Source organism: Narcine bancroftii, chromosome 2 (assembly GCF_036971445.1).
Source record: "Narcine bancroftii isolate sNarBan1 chromosome 2, sNarBan1.hap1, whole genome shotgun sequence".
In the NCBI taxonomy this organism is placed as follows: Eukaryota; Metazoa; Chordata; class Chondrichthyes; order Torpediniformes; family Narcinidae; genus Narcine; species Narcine bancroftii.
In genome coordinates, this window is record NC_091470.1 from 54,236,638 (window position 1) to 54,254,936 (window position 18,299).

The 18,299-nt window shown below is 40.0% G+C and overlaps 1 protein-coding gene and 1 long non-coding RNA gene across 4 annotated transcripts in view; one reads left to right on the forward strand and one right to left on the reverse strand.

The window, feature by feature from the left end:
- The window catches only part of LOC138753551 (uncharacterized), a 71,203-nt gene that overhangs the window by 31,506 nt on the left and 21,398 nt on the right, over positions 1-18,299 (forward strand). The window contains exon 2 of the long non-coding RNA XR_011351250.1: positions 14,355-14,428. This is a non-coding gene — a long non-coding RNA (uncharacterized lncRNA). The remainder of the gene's footprint in view (positions 1-14,354; positions 14,429-18,299) is intronic.
- prkd1 (protein kinase D1) overlaps positions 4,902-18,299 on the reverse strand; it is a 265,779-nt gene continuing 252,381 nt past the window's right edge. The window contains exons 17-18 of one of the 3 annotated variants that reach the window (XM_069916697.1): positions 11,826-11,911; positions 4,902-5,869 (exon numbers count right to left, since the gene is read on the reverse strand). In XM_069916697.1, the coding sequence (XP_069772798.1) occupies positions 5,651-5,869; positions 11,826-11,911 (305 nt within the window). In that variant the 3' untranslated portion in view covers positions 4,902-5,650. Of the gene's footprint in view, positions 5,870-7,967; positions 8,445-11,825; positions 11,912-18,299 lie in introns of those variants that run through there. The other 2 variants (XM_069916698.1, XR_011351249.1) reach the window with 2 other exon arrangements.

An 18,299-nucleotide genomic window follows, 5' to 3' on the forward strand; every position in this document is an offset into this window, starting at 1 on the left:
AACAGGGATGTTAGCTGGTTTGGAGGATGTTGTGTATGGACTCACACAGTGATGCTTTCTCATCCTTCTATTGGACTAACATGGCTACTGAAGCACAGGGTTATATATATATATGGAAGGGTGACACCATGACGTGGGTGTCATGATGTCCAGCAGAGGGCAGACTTACACCTAACACTTCCCTCCCCCCCCACCCCTTCCCGTGCAGTAAATGTTGACTGGGCCCCTTCGAACTAATGAGATTATGTCAAGCCCAGGACTACAAGTGAGAATTAGAATACATCTCATGAGTAATTATAATTATAAAAGGGAAAGTATTTAATAATAATCAGGGCACATAGTCCTTAAAGCATTCAGGTGGTCTTCTTTCTCTTTTGGACTGCCTCGGCGTGGTTTGCTGTGTTGGTCTTTGCTCTGGACCCATAGATAGTCGAGTCAGCAGCGACTGCCAGTCTTCACTGCCCTCCTGGCTGCGTCTCAGTTACTGGGCTCCTCAATTGACTCCTTGGCTCTGCACCCATCTCTGCCCCCCCTCACTCAGCCTGAGAGGTAGGATGGTTGGTACAGGCCATGAAAGGCCTGGTTTCACCTCCTCCAGTTCAATGTGTCACCTCCACAATCTGTCCCTCACTAGAACAGAGTATGAGCAGGGGCTCAATTTTTATAAGATTACTCCGACTACCCATGGGTCTTTATATTGTCTACAATCTTGTACCAGAATTCTCCACTTCCAACGTTCTAGGTGAGGTTTGTGGCGATGCTGTCTTTTGCAATCGGAGACCCAGATCTGGACAGCCTGGTCCACAGTTGTGTTTTGTGGTAGAATGTGGTGTGTTTCTGTACCCCAATAGGAAATCTGCGATTTTGTGTGTCCAGAAGGCATTTAGAAATTTCATGGTTTTCTTTGCTTTTTTGAATGCTTGTACAACACGTTCTGCCTCCCCATTAGGTGATAAGGTACGGACAAAATATGTCTGATATTGTTGTCGCACGTAAATTAAAAAAAATGTTCTGATGTAAATTGAGGCATATTGTCCGTAACTAATTAATGAGGCAATCCATAAGTGACAAAGATATCTCATAGACAGTCAATCGTGGGATCTGCTTTTGTGTTTTTCACCTATGAAACTACTGGCCAATTGGAGTATGCGTTCACAGCTATTAGGAAAGTCTCACTCATGAATGGTCCAGTGAAGTCGACATGAATGTGATGCCAGGGTTTTGATGGCCATTTCCATGGGTTAGCTTTGGCTTTTGGCATTTTTAGCTGCATTAACTGACATACTTTGCATTGTCTCACTGTTGTTTCAATGTCTGTCTATAGAGGGCCACCAGACATGCCTCCGGGCCAGTGCCTTCATTCAAACCATTCCTGGATAGTTGTGGTGTAGTTCTGATAACATGGTAGTTTGCCATTTAGCTGGAATAATTGTACAAGCACTGCATAGTAAACATCCTTCTTCGACTGATAGTTCATGGCATCGTGTGTGGCAGGGTTTTAGATTTTCTGGAATGAATTCAGATTCTTGCCACCCATTAATGGTGAAGTATAGGATCTTGCTTAATGTTGCCTCTTTTCGGGTTTCCTTTCCGATCATCTGGGCTGAAATGGGCAGTTGTTGAAGTTGTTTTTTGGATGAAAGCTGCTGCCTCTGCTCTCCATTTAATAATTTATTCTCGTTGTTCTGTCTCAGTTAACAGTATGCGTGATAAGCCATCTGCATGGCTGTTGAGTGTTCCTGGTTTGTTTTATATCATAGTTATACACCACTAGTAGCATGGCCCATCTTTAAATTCTGGCCGCAGCCAATACTAGTAAACCTTTGTGTGGCCCCAGGATTAAACGAAGAGGCTTGTTGTTTGTAATCAGGGTGAATTTTCTTCCGTAAAGATATTAGTGGAATTTTTTTACACCAAATATTATTGCCAATCCTTCTTTTTCTAATTGGGTGTAATTGCGTTTGCTTGTGGTTAATGTTCGTGAAGCATTTGCTATTGGTTGCTCACCTTTTTCTGTAATTTGTACTGTTCCTAGTCCCACTGGTGAAGCATCCATGGCTAGTGTAACTTCTTTACTAGGGTCATAGTGGATCAGCACCTTATTTGCTGATGTTAGTATTTATTTTAGTTGATGGACTGTGCTTTTGGTGTCTGTGTTCCAATACCATGTTTGATCTTTCTTGAGTAATTGGTTCAGCGGGCTGCATAGTGTAGACATATTAGGGATATGTTTTCAGTCGTGATTAACAAGTCTGAGGAAGGACTGTAATTCCGCTTTGTTGGTTGGGTATGGGGCTTTGCAAACGGCTTCTGTTCCGTTTCATTTGCACCCCCTTGTCGATTGTAAACCCAAGATACATTACTGAGGGGCGTACGAAGACACATTTGTCCTTCCTTAATCATATTGTAGCCTGGTTAAAATCTTTTCAAGGTTTTATAAGTGTTCACTGTCGTTTCAGCCCGTGATGATGATGTCATCTAGGTGACCCCCCAACTGAGAGTCCATGTAGTAATTTGACCTTTGTTGCTTGAAAAATTACAGGAGCTGCTGAATTTCCATAAGGTGAACAGTCCCAGATGGGGATTGATTGTCACATATTCCCTTGTTTTTGTCCAATTCTATCTGTTGATATGCTTGTGAAAAATCTAGTTTTCTGAATTTTTGCCCTCCATTTACTGCTTGGAACAATTCTTCTGCCTTGGGCATTTTGAGTGATGGATTGATGGTGATTTTGTAATTGCCACAAATGTGAATTTCAGTGTTTGCTTTATGTATGATGGGCGCTGTATTGGTCTGTTTAATTCAGCCTCAATTTTCCCTTTCATAGTAACTGGGGCTGTTCTGACTTTGAAGAATTTTGATTCTGCATTATCTTTTAATTGCAGTTTGGCTTGAACACCTTGGATTTTCCACAGTTCTTGTTGAAAACCAACTGCATGGTTGCTGAGGATTCAGTCGAGTTCTGGCTGGGAGGTGTTTGTGCGGTTTACATTTAGTATCGAACTGATTTCCAGCCAGTCTAGGGGAATGTGTTCTGAAAAGTGCTGGTCCCTGGGTATCTATGATATAGAGAGAGTGTTTTTGGTTGCTGTTGTCTGGAAAATGTACGGTCCAAGTACAATACATACACTGATTCTGTCACAGATCTTAGAGTTGTTTTTACCGGGAGGCATGGTATTCCTTTACATGTAACGGTATTAGGGACACTCTGCCCCTGTATCTAACTCCATCTTCGCGGGGGGGGGGGGGGTGGTGTCCATTTATTTTTAGCTGTATAAAGATTGGATTGCTGTGTTTCCTCCATATATTCCTTGGATGTGTGATACCACACGAACCAATTCCCGCCAAAAGGGGAAAGTGCGTCAAGATGGCAGAGGGAAAGTTTGGGGAATTCAACGAAATAGAAGAAAGTTGGGATAACTACTGCGTAGTCCACAATATTGTGGAAAGTCCAGTAAACTGAAATGGTTCCTTTAGGGCTGTGCATAATTCGTTGAATGTTTTCATCCCTGGATCCTCCAGGGCCAGCAAGGTCTTAAGGAGGTCAAATGTTTTGCTGCCCATTATACTGAGGAAGAGGGCACGTTTTCAGTTTACTGGATTTATGTGGGCATCATGATGTCCAGCAGAAGGTGGGTTTATACCCAACTGAGGACTTTACTTAGGCTGTACTTGTTTTACATGGAGTGAAAGAGGCAGAGGAGTGAACTGTATGAAATATACAAGATTATAAAAGACTTTGATGGAGTAGGTAGCCAAAAATTTTTCCGTAGGGTAATCAAAAACAAGGCTGCATAGGTTTAAGGCAAGAAGTTTTAAAAGGAATCTAAGGAGCAAGTTTATTTAAATAGGAACACACTGTCAGGAGTTGGTGTGATCTGATACAATCATACAGCAAAAAGTAATGCCTCTTCCCACCTTATTGATCGTATCTGTACCAATACCATTTGCAACACCCAACCCCAACCAACCAATTTTCCCTTGCAACCGCTGCAATCGTGTCTGCCTGTCCCGCATCGGACTGGTCAGCCACAAACGAGCCTGCAGCTGACGTGGACTTTTTACCCCCTCCATAAATCTTCGTCCGCGAAGCCAAGCCAAAGAGAACTTGGCCAGTCTTGACGAAAATTCTGACCCAAAACATCAACAATTCTTTTTTCTTCCATTAATGCATCCGGCTGACTGATTTTTTTTTGCTCCAGATCCCAACATCTGCTGTCTGTTGTATTGGTAAATTTTTATAATTACAGGTTTTTCATATGAAATTTCATATTGATAAGTGTTAATGCCATATTTTAAAAGTGGATTTTGATCTCGACAAAATGCTTCTGAAGTTGCACCTGAAACATGAAGACTGGTCTTTTTTTTCCAAAAGAGTGAGCATGTGAGGCAAATTCTTCAGAAGAAAATTGGATGAATCATTGAATTAGCTGGTTCGGGGGAAGAGGAGAGTGTTTAGTTGGACAGCATGTGAAAATAAACAAATTGAAAGAGTTTTGAAATTAAGAGAGCCTACAGGTGGAAAGGACAAGTTTAAAAAAACATTCTACAACAAAAAAAGCTGAAGGAATTGGACTTCAAATGTTAATATATTGAGTCTTGACAGAGTTGTTCTAAGGTCAGGTCTTGGTGAGAAAGTCCATTGTTTCTGGCACTGGCTGGTTATGTGCATTTATTAACAGTGGCAGATGTTGCAAATCTTCCACATTAGAATATCATTTCAAAACTGAATATTGAAAACCAAAAATATTAGTTAGATTCATGGAAAGTAGGTGGTATGCTCAATTAAGAGAGAAGAATTTGCAGAAAACACCAGAAATGATACAAAGGTTTGAGCCCGTTTTCTCTCCAAGTTGTAGCTGACATTCTTAAGCCGTATTGCAATTTCCTGAAAGCCACATTTTGACATCAACTTCAATTTTATTCAAACATTTTAGACAGAAGCCACATCATATCAAGCATTTTTTTTTTGTTAAAATGCTCTGACATAAAGGTGAATTCAACCTGATCCATGCCTTTGTTACGGCATTTATTAGAGTACATTTGTACATGAGTGTTGACACTACAAATTTGGAATTTTGTTTCCTCATTCTAGCTTGTTGCAGATTAAGTTATACTTTTTGGTCATGGTTAGCCCAAAAACTCACGTTTTTAAAAAATCCCTTTGTTCTTTAAAACAAACCAAAAATTGTTCACAGAACAGCCAAAATGTTATACTCTTCCAAGAATTGCCATACATAACTGAAAGAGGTTAAAAATGTTATAAAGCGCAATTTACAAAAGTTCTCACCCATCTGGAGGTGTATTACAGATACAGTTCATCGAAATTTTCATCAGTAAAGGAATGCTGAAAACTTGCAATTCTATATTTAGTGCTTGCATTATCACATAGGATGTACAAGAACATAGTTGCACTCACAAAAATATATACACAAAGCTGTTTTAAATGCATTAAGTGAACATGTCCTTTTTGAAGTCTCTCAGCTACAATACCTATTGCCATCATCGGCATTTGAATGGCAATTGCTTTTGATGCTTGCATTTATTTGTAGAGATTAAGCTTTGACCTTTTTTCCCCCACCCCCTTCTTTTTGTGGTTGGGACAGAAATTGCAGTTATTTGATAGATTCTTTCCTCCCTTCCACCCTTTCAGAGAATACTGACCCGCTCATTCAAAGCTTTCAATTCTGCCTCTTCCTTCTCAGTGTTTCCACTGCAGTCAGATTTATGATCAACTAAATGCACTGGGTATTTCAAGCCACGCTGTCCAGCAAACTCTTCCCAACGAGAATCATCACTCTCGTGAGTGATGTAGCGTTCTCCAAATTTACACTCGAGCTCTCGTAAATTCAGCCATGTTTGGTAGTCCTTCAAAATCAGAGGGAAAAAGAGAGAATGATTAAGTTGCACTTTCAAATTCTAGCACAAACTCTTTCAGCCACAACCGCTTCTAGGAATTGTTTGACCATGGGTTTTGAAAGATTACATTTTAATGTTAATATATGCACTCATACAATAATATGAAGCAAACTATTCATGAGTTAGGGACTAATATTGGAATTAGTGTTACCCTGTCTCAGTCATTGATATAAACTTTGCAACCAATTTGTTGTGTTTGGAAGAATCTTGTTTTATATTTAACAGGGATTATCATAGCATGGGCTGCCTCTCCTTGCAAACAAATGGGTTCTAAAAAATTGAGGGAAACAGATACTATTCTTAAATAGTTTATTTTACTTAAAGCAGATGATCGTCAATGTTAGTAGGATTATAGGCATCTTGGTGAGATTAAGTGGGATAAATTGTAACCAATATTTATGTGTGTGCGAAAAGAGCTTGATGATCCATTCTGGCACTATCTCTTCAGCTACTGACTGGAAATGCACAGATGTTGGGGAGCGACAGCATCTTTTTTTTTGTCGGGCCCTAACATAAAATGAGCAGCAGCTTTGCCAGAAATGAATTATATCAGCCCAAATATTCTTTACTGTTGAAATCCAGTGAATTGTTATTTCACCACCTACTGATATGCCTTAAACTTGAGTTCTCAAATTTCAAAGAAATTTAAATTGCATGTAAGTAACTTACACAGTTAAAGTAAATTATTTGTAAAACCAGATTAGACTTGAGATTGCTAACAATGTACTTCCAATCCAAAAACAAGATTGTGGGCAGAATTTGGTATTGTGGGTGGCCCTTTTCTGTCTTGCTTCAAGGGTTGTTCCAGGCTATGTTTCAATGTGGGTAGTGTTCACTGAAAAACCTTTTAACTTGCTCTAAATCAGCCATTCTCAACAGGGGCCCAGACTACATAGAATGCTACAGCACAGAAAATAGGCCATTCGGACCTTCTAGTCTATGCCGACCATTATTCCCAATAACCTGCTCCCATTCCAGACCTCTCCCATCCATGTATCTATCCAATTTATTCTTAAAACTTAAAATCAAGCTCACATTTACCACGTCATACTACCGTGTAGCATGTTCCACACTCCCACCACTCTCTGAGTGAAGAATTTCTCCCTAAAGCCATGTCCTCTCATACTTGTCTACCCCAATCTAAGTGGAAAAACGCCTAGTCACATCTACTCTGTCTATACCTCTCATAACCTCCAACAAATCTCACCTCATTCTTCTTCGTTCCAAGGAATAAAGTCCTAACCTGTTTAGGAGTTGAGTTACAGGGAAAGATTAAAGACCTGGCATCATCTTAGTAAATCTTCTCGATATCCTTCCTGTAGCTAGGCGACCAGAACTGCACACAATACTCCAAATTTGGACTCAGTAATGTCTTTAACAACTTCAAGACAAGATCCCAACTCCTATAGTCAATACTTTGATTTATAAAGGCTAAGATGCCAAAAGTTTTCTTTACAACCCTGTCCACCTGCAGCGCCACCTTCAGGGAGCAATGTATCTGTATTCCCATATCTCTGACATGAGAACATTTCTATCATGTAGAAACCTCTGATTTCTGTCTATACATGCAGTCCTCGCTTGACCCTTACCCTCCCCCTCACTATCTGCATTAACACTCTGCACATTTAAGTAAAAGCCTTCATTTCTTTTTACCTCCTGTAATCATTTTTTTTAAACTTTTTTTATATATAGTTGGTAGGGGAAAAGTAGGGAAGGGGGGCCCATTGATCCAAAGCCCAAAAAAAAGGTTGCGAATGTTCCAGATCAACTAATTGGGTCTTGACCCTTCTACAACAGGTGTCCAGATTGTAAAATATATTTGGGCATCCCATCCTGTAAAGTAACTGTTGTAAAACCTTGCTACTTCCTCGGCACTCCAAGTAATGTAAAACCAAAGCTATTGTTTCCTTGTTGACAACACCACTATAATAACATGCCTGGAGTAAAGTATGTTATTCAAATATCTGTCCATTAGGGAGTATGCAAAAAAAATCACAAGAAAAACACCTGAACTACATGGGTGATAGATATCAAAAAGTCATGGAAAGAAAATGTCAAGGGATCTTTACAATGGGTTTTACTATTAGTGAAATCAAAACTGGACACTACCTATGTAAGAAAGTAGCCAAGAAATTAGGAGGCGTTGAAGAAAATTATGTACATGGGTTCTAAGGGGAGTTGAAGAAAATTATGTAGATGGGTTCTAAGGGGAAAGTGTAAGCAGAAAATTCCCATGTAAATTACTGGGAATCTAGTAACATGGAGAATGTCCCTTAACCTGTTCAAGTGTTAGGTACTTCCAACAACCTGTTTTTTAATCACCATGGAACTCCAGTCTGTTCTACATTGCAGAACAAATTTGATTTTATTCCCCAAGAGGTCACCTGTAACTTGAGCCAAGTGAAGCTGTTGTATAGATTCCATATTCAGTCAGGACGACAAAACCAAGCGAGTGTCCTTTTCAAAGAGCAAAGCCTGACAGTGTGGCGAATAAATGCCAACGAGTATTGTTGAGCCAAGTAGTCTGTTTCCGAGAAAATATTCAAGTAAATTATTCTGCTGGCAAAGCACAAGAGTTTTGCCTCCATCTTCTGTCACCATATGACTGCATGTCCTTGATCAAAAAAAAATCCCTGCGAAGTGTTATTGACAAGTTTGAAATAAAACTCTCACTTGTGAGTTCTCTGCCACTTTAAAAAAAAAAGTTGAACCAGCTTTAGCTGGCAAAATAACAAAGAGCCTAGTGGTACGTGCCATTTTATGTGGTGTTGCAACTTCAGGTGCGGGAGACATTCTGTTTGAGGTGAACATCTGAGAATCATAGATCTGCTCTCTGGTGGCTTTGCAAATGTACATTTTGTTGTCTGCTTTATAGCCAATGGCTGAGATGATATAGCAGTAGGTAAAAATAAAAATCGAATCCACCATTTATATTTATGAACCTGGAAAAGACTGGATTTGTCCAGTGGCCTAAAAAATAAATCATGTAAATTGCAGAAGAGTGATGATTTAAAAAAAAGTTTCTTCAACAACTGGGAGAAGAGTCACAACAGACTGGCATTTAAATCACTCTCTGGAGTGTCTCTCATGTCCCTCAACCTCCACTTTTACTTCTCCATTTTTGTTTTCTCTACTCTGAAACTATATTATAGCAGTTGCTAAATAATTATTTTAACCTGTGATTTATTTTTCAAAATAACTCAACATCTTGTGACAGAATTTTGACCCAGAATCTCAGCTTCCACAAAATATACACTGCTTTTCAATTATCCAAACTAACCTATGACTGAAAAAAAAGATAAAATTACCTTTTTCTTTAACACCTTTAATTTTAGTCAATTCAATAGATTGAAAATCTCAAATAATAATTTGGATCAGAAGCTTATTATTCCAGTTTGATCTCACTTTAATAGGGCAGTGTTTCAGAAGGAGTTCAACCAGATGATATGCTCTCTCCCTCCACTTGACGGAGATCTTTGTGCCCTCATTAACAACAAGGGTTGTCTTGGAGAATGGGAGAGTAGCCAATATTGTTCCTTTATTCAAGAATGGAAATGGGGATAATCAGGAATATTATAGGCTGCTGACCTTCCCATTAGTGGTCGGGAAAATATTGGAGAGGCTACTGAGGGATATTTGGAAAGACATGTTTGGGGTCAAGTCAACATGGCTTTGTGTGGGACATGTCTGAGGAGATGATAAAGGTGGTTGACAAGGGTAAGAAATTGTCCACATGGATTTTAGTCAGACATTTGACAGGTCCTGATCCGGAGGTAAAGTTGCATTGGATCCTTGGTGAATTAATAGTTTGGATTCCGAATTGGCTAGCCCTTAGAAGATGGAGGGTAGTGTTAGAAGGTTATTCTTCTGACTGGGACCCATGACCAGTGGTGTTCCACAGGGATTAGTGATAGGACTTCCATTTAGATTTATATCAATGACTTAGATGAAAAAGTAAATGGGTGGGTTTGTCAGTTCGCAAATGACATTCAGATTGGTGGAATTGTGGTCAGCATAAAGGGCTGTTAAAGACTACATTAGGATGTCAATTGGTTACAGATATGGGCAGAGAAAGTTTAATTGAACAAGTGTAAAATATTTCAATTTTGGGAGGTCAAATGCAAACAGAAGGTATACAGTTTATGGCTGGGCTGTTAAAAGTATTGATGTGCAGAGGGCTTTGGCAGTGGTGTCGGGTCCAAAGATTCATGAAAGTGGTCACACTGGGCGATTGTGTTGCAGAGGAGACATGGTCCAATTGCCTTCATTGGTGGGCTGTTGACTACAAAAGGAAGTCATGTTGCAGCTATATAAAACCTTGGTTAGAATATCATGTACAGTTCTAATTGCTCCTATACATAAATGATGTGGAGGATTTCAAAAGGGCACAGAAAATATTTAGAGAGCGGAAATGATCATAGAGCTTGAGAACAGCAGGGATTAAAGAAAAGATTTACTTGGATATTGCCTAGTTTAGAATGAAGGAATGAGCTAGAAGGAGAGGTTTGACAAATCTGAGTGTTTTTTTTTCCTCTGGAATGTTGGTGGCTGAGAAGTGACCTGATAGGTCAACACATTTAATTGGGTAGGTGGATTCTTTTATGCAAGTAATAATGTCATATACAAGAGGTTGCGAGTTAAGTAATAAGTAAGTTTACAGGAGACATGAATGTGAGGAGAATAATGGGCTGCATATTATGTGCAGGCAGCAGAATCTTGATATAACTTGGTGTCCTATTTGGTTCATACACGTAGTCCAAAGGACCTGTTCCTGTGCTGTATTGTTTTGCAGAGTCATTGAGTCTTGCAGCATGGAAACAGGCCCAGCTTGTCTGTGCTGAACCACGTTTACTTCTCCATATGACGGGGAGGGACAGGATGAGGCACAATTTACAGAAAAAAATGTGTCCTAGGTCTGGAGGTTAAAAGATCATGCAATAGGTACAGGAGGATTGATCTACAGATGCATTTAGAGGTCTCATTGCACATATGTTTCCTTTCGCCAATCACATAGAACATAATGAATCCACAGTCATGCTTTCCTTTAAGCAGCTAAATATAAAATGTGTTAGAACATGGTCTATTTAGTTCATTTCAAGACGATGATGTTTTACTGACTCCAACTCAAAACTGAATTTTTTTCTTTATTTCATTGATAGCTAGACGTGTAATTTTCATTGAATGGAAAGACAAAGGTTAAATGATATTGCGTCTTGGTTAAGTTTAGATATGCTATCAAAGACCAACTTTTAAAAGACATGGGGCCCTTTTATGGAGTATTCTAATCTTCAGAATTGGGGTTGTTCTGCAATTTTGGTGCTGTTCTGCCCATTTCCAAGTAGTTGTCACTTGATTCCTATATGTTAACGTTTAACCTTACTTAGTGGTAGGGGGTTTTGTGGAATTGTGATGAAAGACTTAGACGAAGGATGGTTACATGGGTTAAATGGCTACAATATTCTACATTACTGATACCACCTAACCAAAAAAAATTGTAACAATTCATGTAAATATTTTAAACAACCCATTTTATTACAAATACTAATGTAACAGGGTGATCAGTAGGCAAGAATGTTTTTGAGAGGACACTTGATTGGACTGACCAACATTGTATTTTCTATACGATACACTTGCTGTCAATTCCACAGCAGCTGGGTGTTGACGTCATTCTGAGTTTAATTTTCAAGAATGACACAAAACCTAGTAGAGTCGACAAGATCACATCGCCAGTTAAATACACGGTTGAATTTTAAAAGAATGCGTTGTTGAACTATATTTGATTCTTAAATCTTTGTTTTATGCCAGCAGATATTAATCTGGATTTAATATAGGACCATCTTCCAAGATTTGATAAAAAAACAACAAATTTTTAACTGAGTACTTTACAAAGAATCATGAATCTTACCTGCAACCAGGGATGACTTAGAGACTTGTCCACACTAAAACGCTTTCTCATTTTTACTTGCAAGAGGTTGTTGATGACATCAATAGCTGAAACACAAAGTGCACAAGATATTAGTGTTTTTAAATTGAGCACAATTTAGATTCTAAATCTAGGTTTCTTAATCTAAACAAGTGCATGCAGACAAGACTAAAGCTCATCAAACAGGTCAACTGCTGGCTCTCTGAACTCTGCCCCAGAGCTACAGATTTCAAAAGCTATCCATCAATATAATTTGGCTGAATGAACAATCACAAAAAATGTGTGCATGTTTGACATGAATTGTAAAGGCTTTTTACAAGTGCTTTGGCAGACATGAAAAGTTCTGTTCAGTGTTTGATTGCTACTTAAAGAAGTAGTTTGTTCTCAAGATTAACTGAAATACTATAAAACAAAAAATGCTGATCAGAAAGTTCAGAAGCTCTGGAAAAAAAAAGAAATATTAGGGCCCAGAGAATTAAACCCAGTTTTTTTTGGACTCTTCAGATAATATTTATACCTAAACAGTTTTTTTTTGGAACCTGGTGATTTATTTTTCAGCAAAAATAATTGAATTGTGTACCAGAATACTTCTTTGGCTTGGCTTCGCGGACGAAGATTTATGGAGGGGGTAAAAAGTCCACGTCAGCTGCAGGCTCGTTTGTGGCTGACAAGTCCGATGCGGGACAGGCAGACACGGTTGCAGTGGTTGCAGGGGAAAATTGGTTGGTTGGGGTTGGGTGTTGGGTTTTTCCTCCCTTGCCTTTTGTCAGTGAGGTGGGCTCTGCGGTCTTCTTCAAAGGAGGTTGCTGCCCGCCAAACTGTGAGGCGCCAAGATGCACGGTTTGAGGCGTTATCAGCCCACTGGCGGTGGTCAATGTGGCAGGCACCAAGAGATTTCCTTAGGCAGTCCCTGTACCTTCTCTTTGGTGCACCTCTGTCATGGTGGCCAGTGGAGAGCTCGCCATATAACACGATCTTGGGAAGGCGATGGTCCTCCATTCTGGAGACGTGACCCATCCAGCGCAGCTGGATCTTCAGCAGCGTGGACTCGACGCTGTCGACCTCTGCCATCTCGAGTACTTCGACGTTAGGGGTGTAAGCGCTCCAATGGATGTTGAGGATGGAGCGGAGACAACGCTGGTGGAAGCGTTCTAGGAGCTGTAGGTGGTGCCGGTAGAGGACCCATGACTCGGAGCCGAACAGGAGTGTGGGTATGACAACTGCTCTGTATACGCTTATCTCTGTGAGGCTTCCCAGCCGGCCGTTTCCCCAGACTCTTGGCTCTTCAGGCCACAATATCTGTGCCGACCATGATGTCAATTTAAATTGCACATCTGCTGAACATGGCCTATATCCTTTGATCCTGTTTATGTGCCTGCCTAATTGCTGCTATTTTATCATCTTTAAACTCTCCCCCCTCTCATTTTAAAGCTATGTCATCTAATATTTTATATTTCCACCACCTTTGGAAAAGACTCTATCTAACCCAGCTTTATCTCCCAAAATTTCAAATACTTCTATCAAGTCACCTTTCACAAAGCAGAACCACTCTTTTGTTTTTTAATCATCTAATCTAACTGAAAAAAAACCACGAAATTATATTTTTGCCCCACAGCATCTTTTATTATAAATTTTCAATATAACAAAACCTGCTCCAGATGAAGTCTAGCCATAGTAAATGTATAAAGACAAGTAACCACTGACTGAAATGCTCTGGAATTCTCCGCGTCCATCTCCTCCACCTCCTTTGGGTCACACTTCCTTGTATGGCTAGGTGTCCCGCTTTGCTTATGTAGTGCCCTACCAGTAACCACAAAGACTACGCTGAGGCTTTAATGTACAGAAGAACCTTGCTGGCCTGGATCCAGGTATAGGAATGGCGGGAAGGGAGAGGTGGCTTGACCTTTATGGCCCAGGACAACGGGGGGAGGAGTCATATGGGGTATGAGTCATCAGTAGGCGGGCCAGCTCCATATTTACAGTAGCCAACCACAACTATATACAATGGACGAAACATTTCACCACAGCTTGAAACTGATGTTTTGCTTCATTAAAGGCTCTGCATAATAAAAGTTCCTGTTTTTATTGATTAATATCCAGTAACTCCACTAGAAGTGGAGGTAAATAATGAGCCACCTATACAATTGAACAGCTTGCCAATGTTCACAATTTAAATTAGCAAACAAAAACAACTCTGTGTGTGTGTTCTTGAAAGGCTGAAAGGGAAAAAAATCTTATTATGAAGGAATAATATAATTTAAGATTAAAAATGTGATTAAGAAGAAAAAGGACGAGGAAGGTCAGTTTGTGACCGGCGTAACCCAAACTCCACACAGACTGCTTTGATACATAATCAGTGCTTAATTGACAACATAATATTTTTCTTTTGGAGTCTAATTCTCTTGCAAGACATCAGAAGAATTGGGAGAGCCAGCTCTCCTAATTCTATTTTGAAAATTTTGGGCATTGCTATTGCTGTGTTAACTATGTATTTTTGCTTCCTATGTGAAGGACCCCAAGCAAGAGGCTGCCTTGTCCTGGATGATGTCAAACCTATTGAGTCTTATTATGTCACTGCTGTCAAGGTAGGTGAAGAGTATTCTCTCTTACTCCTGCCTTTTGGCTTTTAGTTGTGGAAACTTATTGGGAAGTTAACCTCACCTGGTCCAGGCAGACATCTTGTCAAGGGAATCTTCCCAAAACATTGATGGGGCATAAATTGAAGCTTGTAAAGGGTATCAGCTCAAGCTAACTTCACGAATAACAAAGAAGAGGAACAGGAGGAGGCCATCTGGTCAATTTAACTGCCTGTTACCCATAATACTTAATTCCCCTACTATTCAAAAATCTACAAACTGTCCTTCCAAGTGAAGCGATAGCGTGGATCTCCCAGTAGCCACCCATTTCAGTTTCCCATCCCATTCCTTTACTGACATGTCTCCCCATGGTCTCAGTACACTGCCAAACTGAGACCACCCACAAATTGGAGGAACAACTGTCCGACTGGGCACCCTCCCACCAGATGGCATCAATATTGACCTCTCTGGCTTTCGTTTTGCCTTCCCACAGTTCTGTCTCTCTCCTTCTTCTCTGTCTCCTTTCACACAGACATAATCAATTCTCACCTCTCTCCTTATCATATCCAATTAACACCTTTATTGGTCTGCATTCATCCCCTCCAGCCAATTTACTGTTTATTTTTTGCTTATTCTGTTTATTCTTTGAAGACGGGCTCAGGCCCAAAACATTGGCAATACATCTTTGTCTCCTATGGACGTTGAAAGACCGGCTGACTTCCTCCAGCATATCAGTGTGTCTGCAGACTTTCATGTTTCACTCAATATATTTAATGAGTCTGTTTTGCCCACTGAGAATTCCAAATTCACTCTGATCTGGGAGAAGCCGTTCCTCCAACTATCTTGAGGCTGTGTCTTTCACCTGCCTTTGGAAACGAGCTCCCAAGTTCTCCGATGCATCACAATTTTATGGATTTGTATAAAATCCGCCCCCCGCCCCCATCTTTTGCAACTCCAAAAAGTAAAATCCCGGTCTACTCAATCTCTCTTCATAAGCTAACCTGCTTACTGACAGAATAAAACAGATGCACCTCCTCTGGACAGCCTCCAGTATATCCTTTCAGAAGTAAGGAGGCTAGAATTGTTCTCCAGGAATGATTTCACTAGCATTCTGGACAAGTGCAACAGCATCTCTCTGCTTTTAAATTCAATCCTTCGAGCAATGAAGCCTCACATCCCATTTGCCTTCTTTAATACCCACTACATCTGCAAACCAACCCTTTGTTAATCATTTACAACTACCCTGTCTCTTTGAACAAAAGCATGCTGCCATATTTCAAAATTTAAATACTCCGATTTACTTCCAATGGGGATGACCTTGCATTTACCAATATGTTACACTTGATCCTCTCCTCAATATGATTTCTGCATGTTGTAAACATTGTGGGTCAGCACCATCCAATTAACCACTGATTGCCATCCAGAGTAACACCCATTTGTCTCATAACTCTGCCTTCTTTTGGTAAATCAGTCCTCGATCCATGCTAATACATTACCATCAACTCCATGCATCCTTCTCTTGTATAGAAGCATTTTGTACAGTACCATTTTGTAAGCCTTTTGGAAATCCAAGTAAACCACATCCACTTGTTCCCTTCTATCTAAAGCACTAATTTTCTAGAATCATAGAATGTTACAGTATAGATACAGGCCAGTTTGACCCTTCTAGTCTGTGCCAAACCATTTTTATGCCTAGTCCCATCGACTTGCATCCAGTCATAGACCTTCATACCTTTCCCATCCATGTACCTGTCCACATTCACCACTTCAGCTGGTAGCTCGTTCCATACTCCCACCATTCTCTGTGTGAAGAAGTTCCACCTTGTTCCCTAAACTTTTCCCCTTTTGCCCTTAACACCTCCTCTGGTTTGTATCACACCTACCCTCAGTGGAAAAAAGCCTATCTATATTTAGAACACTGCAGCACAGAAAACAGGCCATTCAGCCCTTCTAGTTCCCCTCATTCTTCTACACCAGGGAATAAACTCTTAACCTGTTTAACCTTTCCCTGTAACTCAATTCCTGAATGGGAGGCAACATCCTAGTAAATCTTCCCTGCAATCTTTCTACCTTATTGATATAGTTAGGTTACCAAAAGTCCAATACTCCAAATTTGGCCTCAAATTTCTTCTCAGAGAGCCCCAATAAATTAATAAAACATAACCTGCTCTTCCTGAATATATGTTGTGTCTGCCTCTTGGAACAATTTCTATTTAGATGTCCCTCTATTTCTTCCTCAATTATAGCTTCCAGCATTTTCCTAACAAAACTAGCGAGTCCATCGTGTCCTCTCTCCCTCCTCCACCTATAACTTCTGGCCTGTGTTCCTCCTCCTGCCCCTCCCTCCCATCACCATTTTTTTCAAGCTCAAGTCTGCAATGTTGGCTATGTATATTTATCTTTGCTATATAAAGTACACTGATTGACCTGCTGAGTTTCTCCAGCATTGTGTTTTTACTTAACCTATAGTTACCTGCTTTTGTCTTCCTTTTTTAAACTGTTAGATAAGATCATAACTTCAGCTTTCCATTTTTATCAACAGTCAAAGACTTTTCTTCCACTGCCCTTTGAGTAAGAAAGTTCCAAAAACACACAAAAAATATTTAGCTTCATTTAACTTAAATGGCCACTTCTTTTTAAACAGTGACCTCTCATCCTGGCTCGCACATCCAACATGTTGACACCCTACAAAATCTTGAGGTTCAGTCTAGTGCCTTTGGGCTTTAAATTCCAGTGAATACAAGCCTAGTCTGTCCACCCTTTTCTCATAAGACTGCCTGCTTAAACTAGTAAACTTTATATCAGCTGCATCCAATGCACTAGCATGAAGGAGAATTACAGTAAGGACAGCACACAACAGAATCATGAATGGCCTATGTAACTGAAGTATCACCTCTGTTCTTCAATATTTAATTTCAGTAAGAAACAATAACATTATTCATTTTCTTAATTACTTACTGTACCTAAATACTTGCCTTTTACAAATCAAGTACTACGACATCCGGATCCCTCTGCAACTTTTAGCTCTACAGTCTCTCACCATTTGCTAGAACTTTGCCTCACTCTCCCTACCAATCCATACGGTTTTGTTGCCTCTTTATGTCCTTCCTCTTCACAACTAACTTTTCTACCTATCTTTGTGGCATTAGCACATTTAGTAACCAAATATTCGTAGCCTTCATCTATTTATATGACTTGCAAAAAACTGAGGGTCGTACTGATCCCTGGAGCACAATCAGGAGAAAAGGCTACTTCATGCCAAAGTGACTTCTTGTCTTAATTTCCCTCTTGCACTTCCTGATCTCTACCTGTTGTGCTGCAATGATTGCTAATTTCCAGCCCCCACGAGGTCAACTTTTTCTTGTTCAAGATCACACAGTGGACAGAGAGAAATCTAGAGTCTTACAGCACAGGAACAGTGTTCCCATGGCAACCATTAAGCACTCATCAATACTAATTCCACTTCCCAGTACTTGGACTGCAATTACCTTCTGGATGAAAGGAGTTCTTTCACGTAACCTTTAGCCTCTACTGTCTGGAGTAAAAAATAGTCACTATCCATTCGATACCTAACTCTAATCATTTTATGTACTTTGCCCGGATCCCCCTCAGTCTCCTCTGCTTCAAGTAAACCGCCCATCCACTAAAATATGCCATCCCAGGCAACATCATGGACAAACTCCACTGCATCTTCCATAGAACACTACATTACAGTACAGAAAACAGACCCTTCGGCCTTCTAGTTTGTGCCAAACTTTTATTCTGCATGTCCCACTAACCTGTACCCATATCCCTCCAGAGCCCTCTCATCCATGGACCTGTTCAAATATTTTTAATGTTAAAATTGAGCCCACATTAACCACGTCAACTTCCAGCTCAT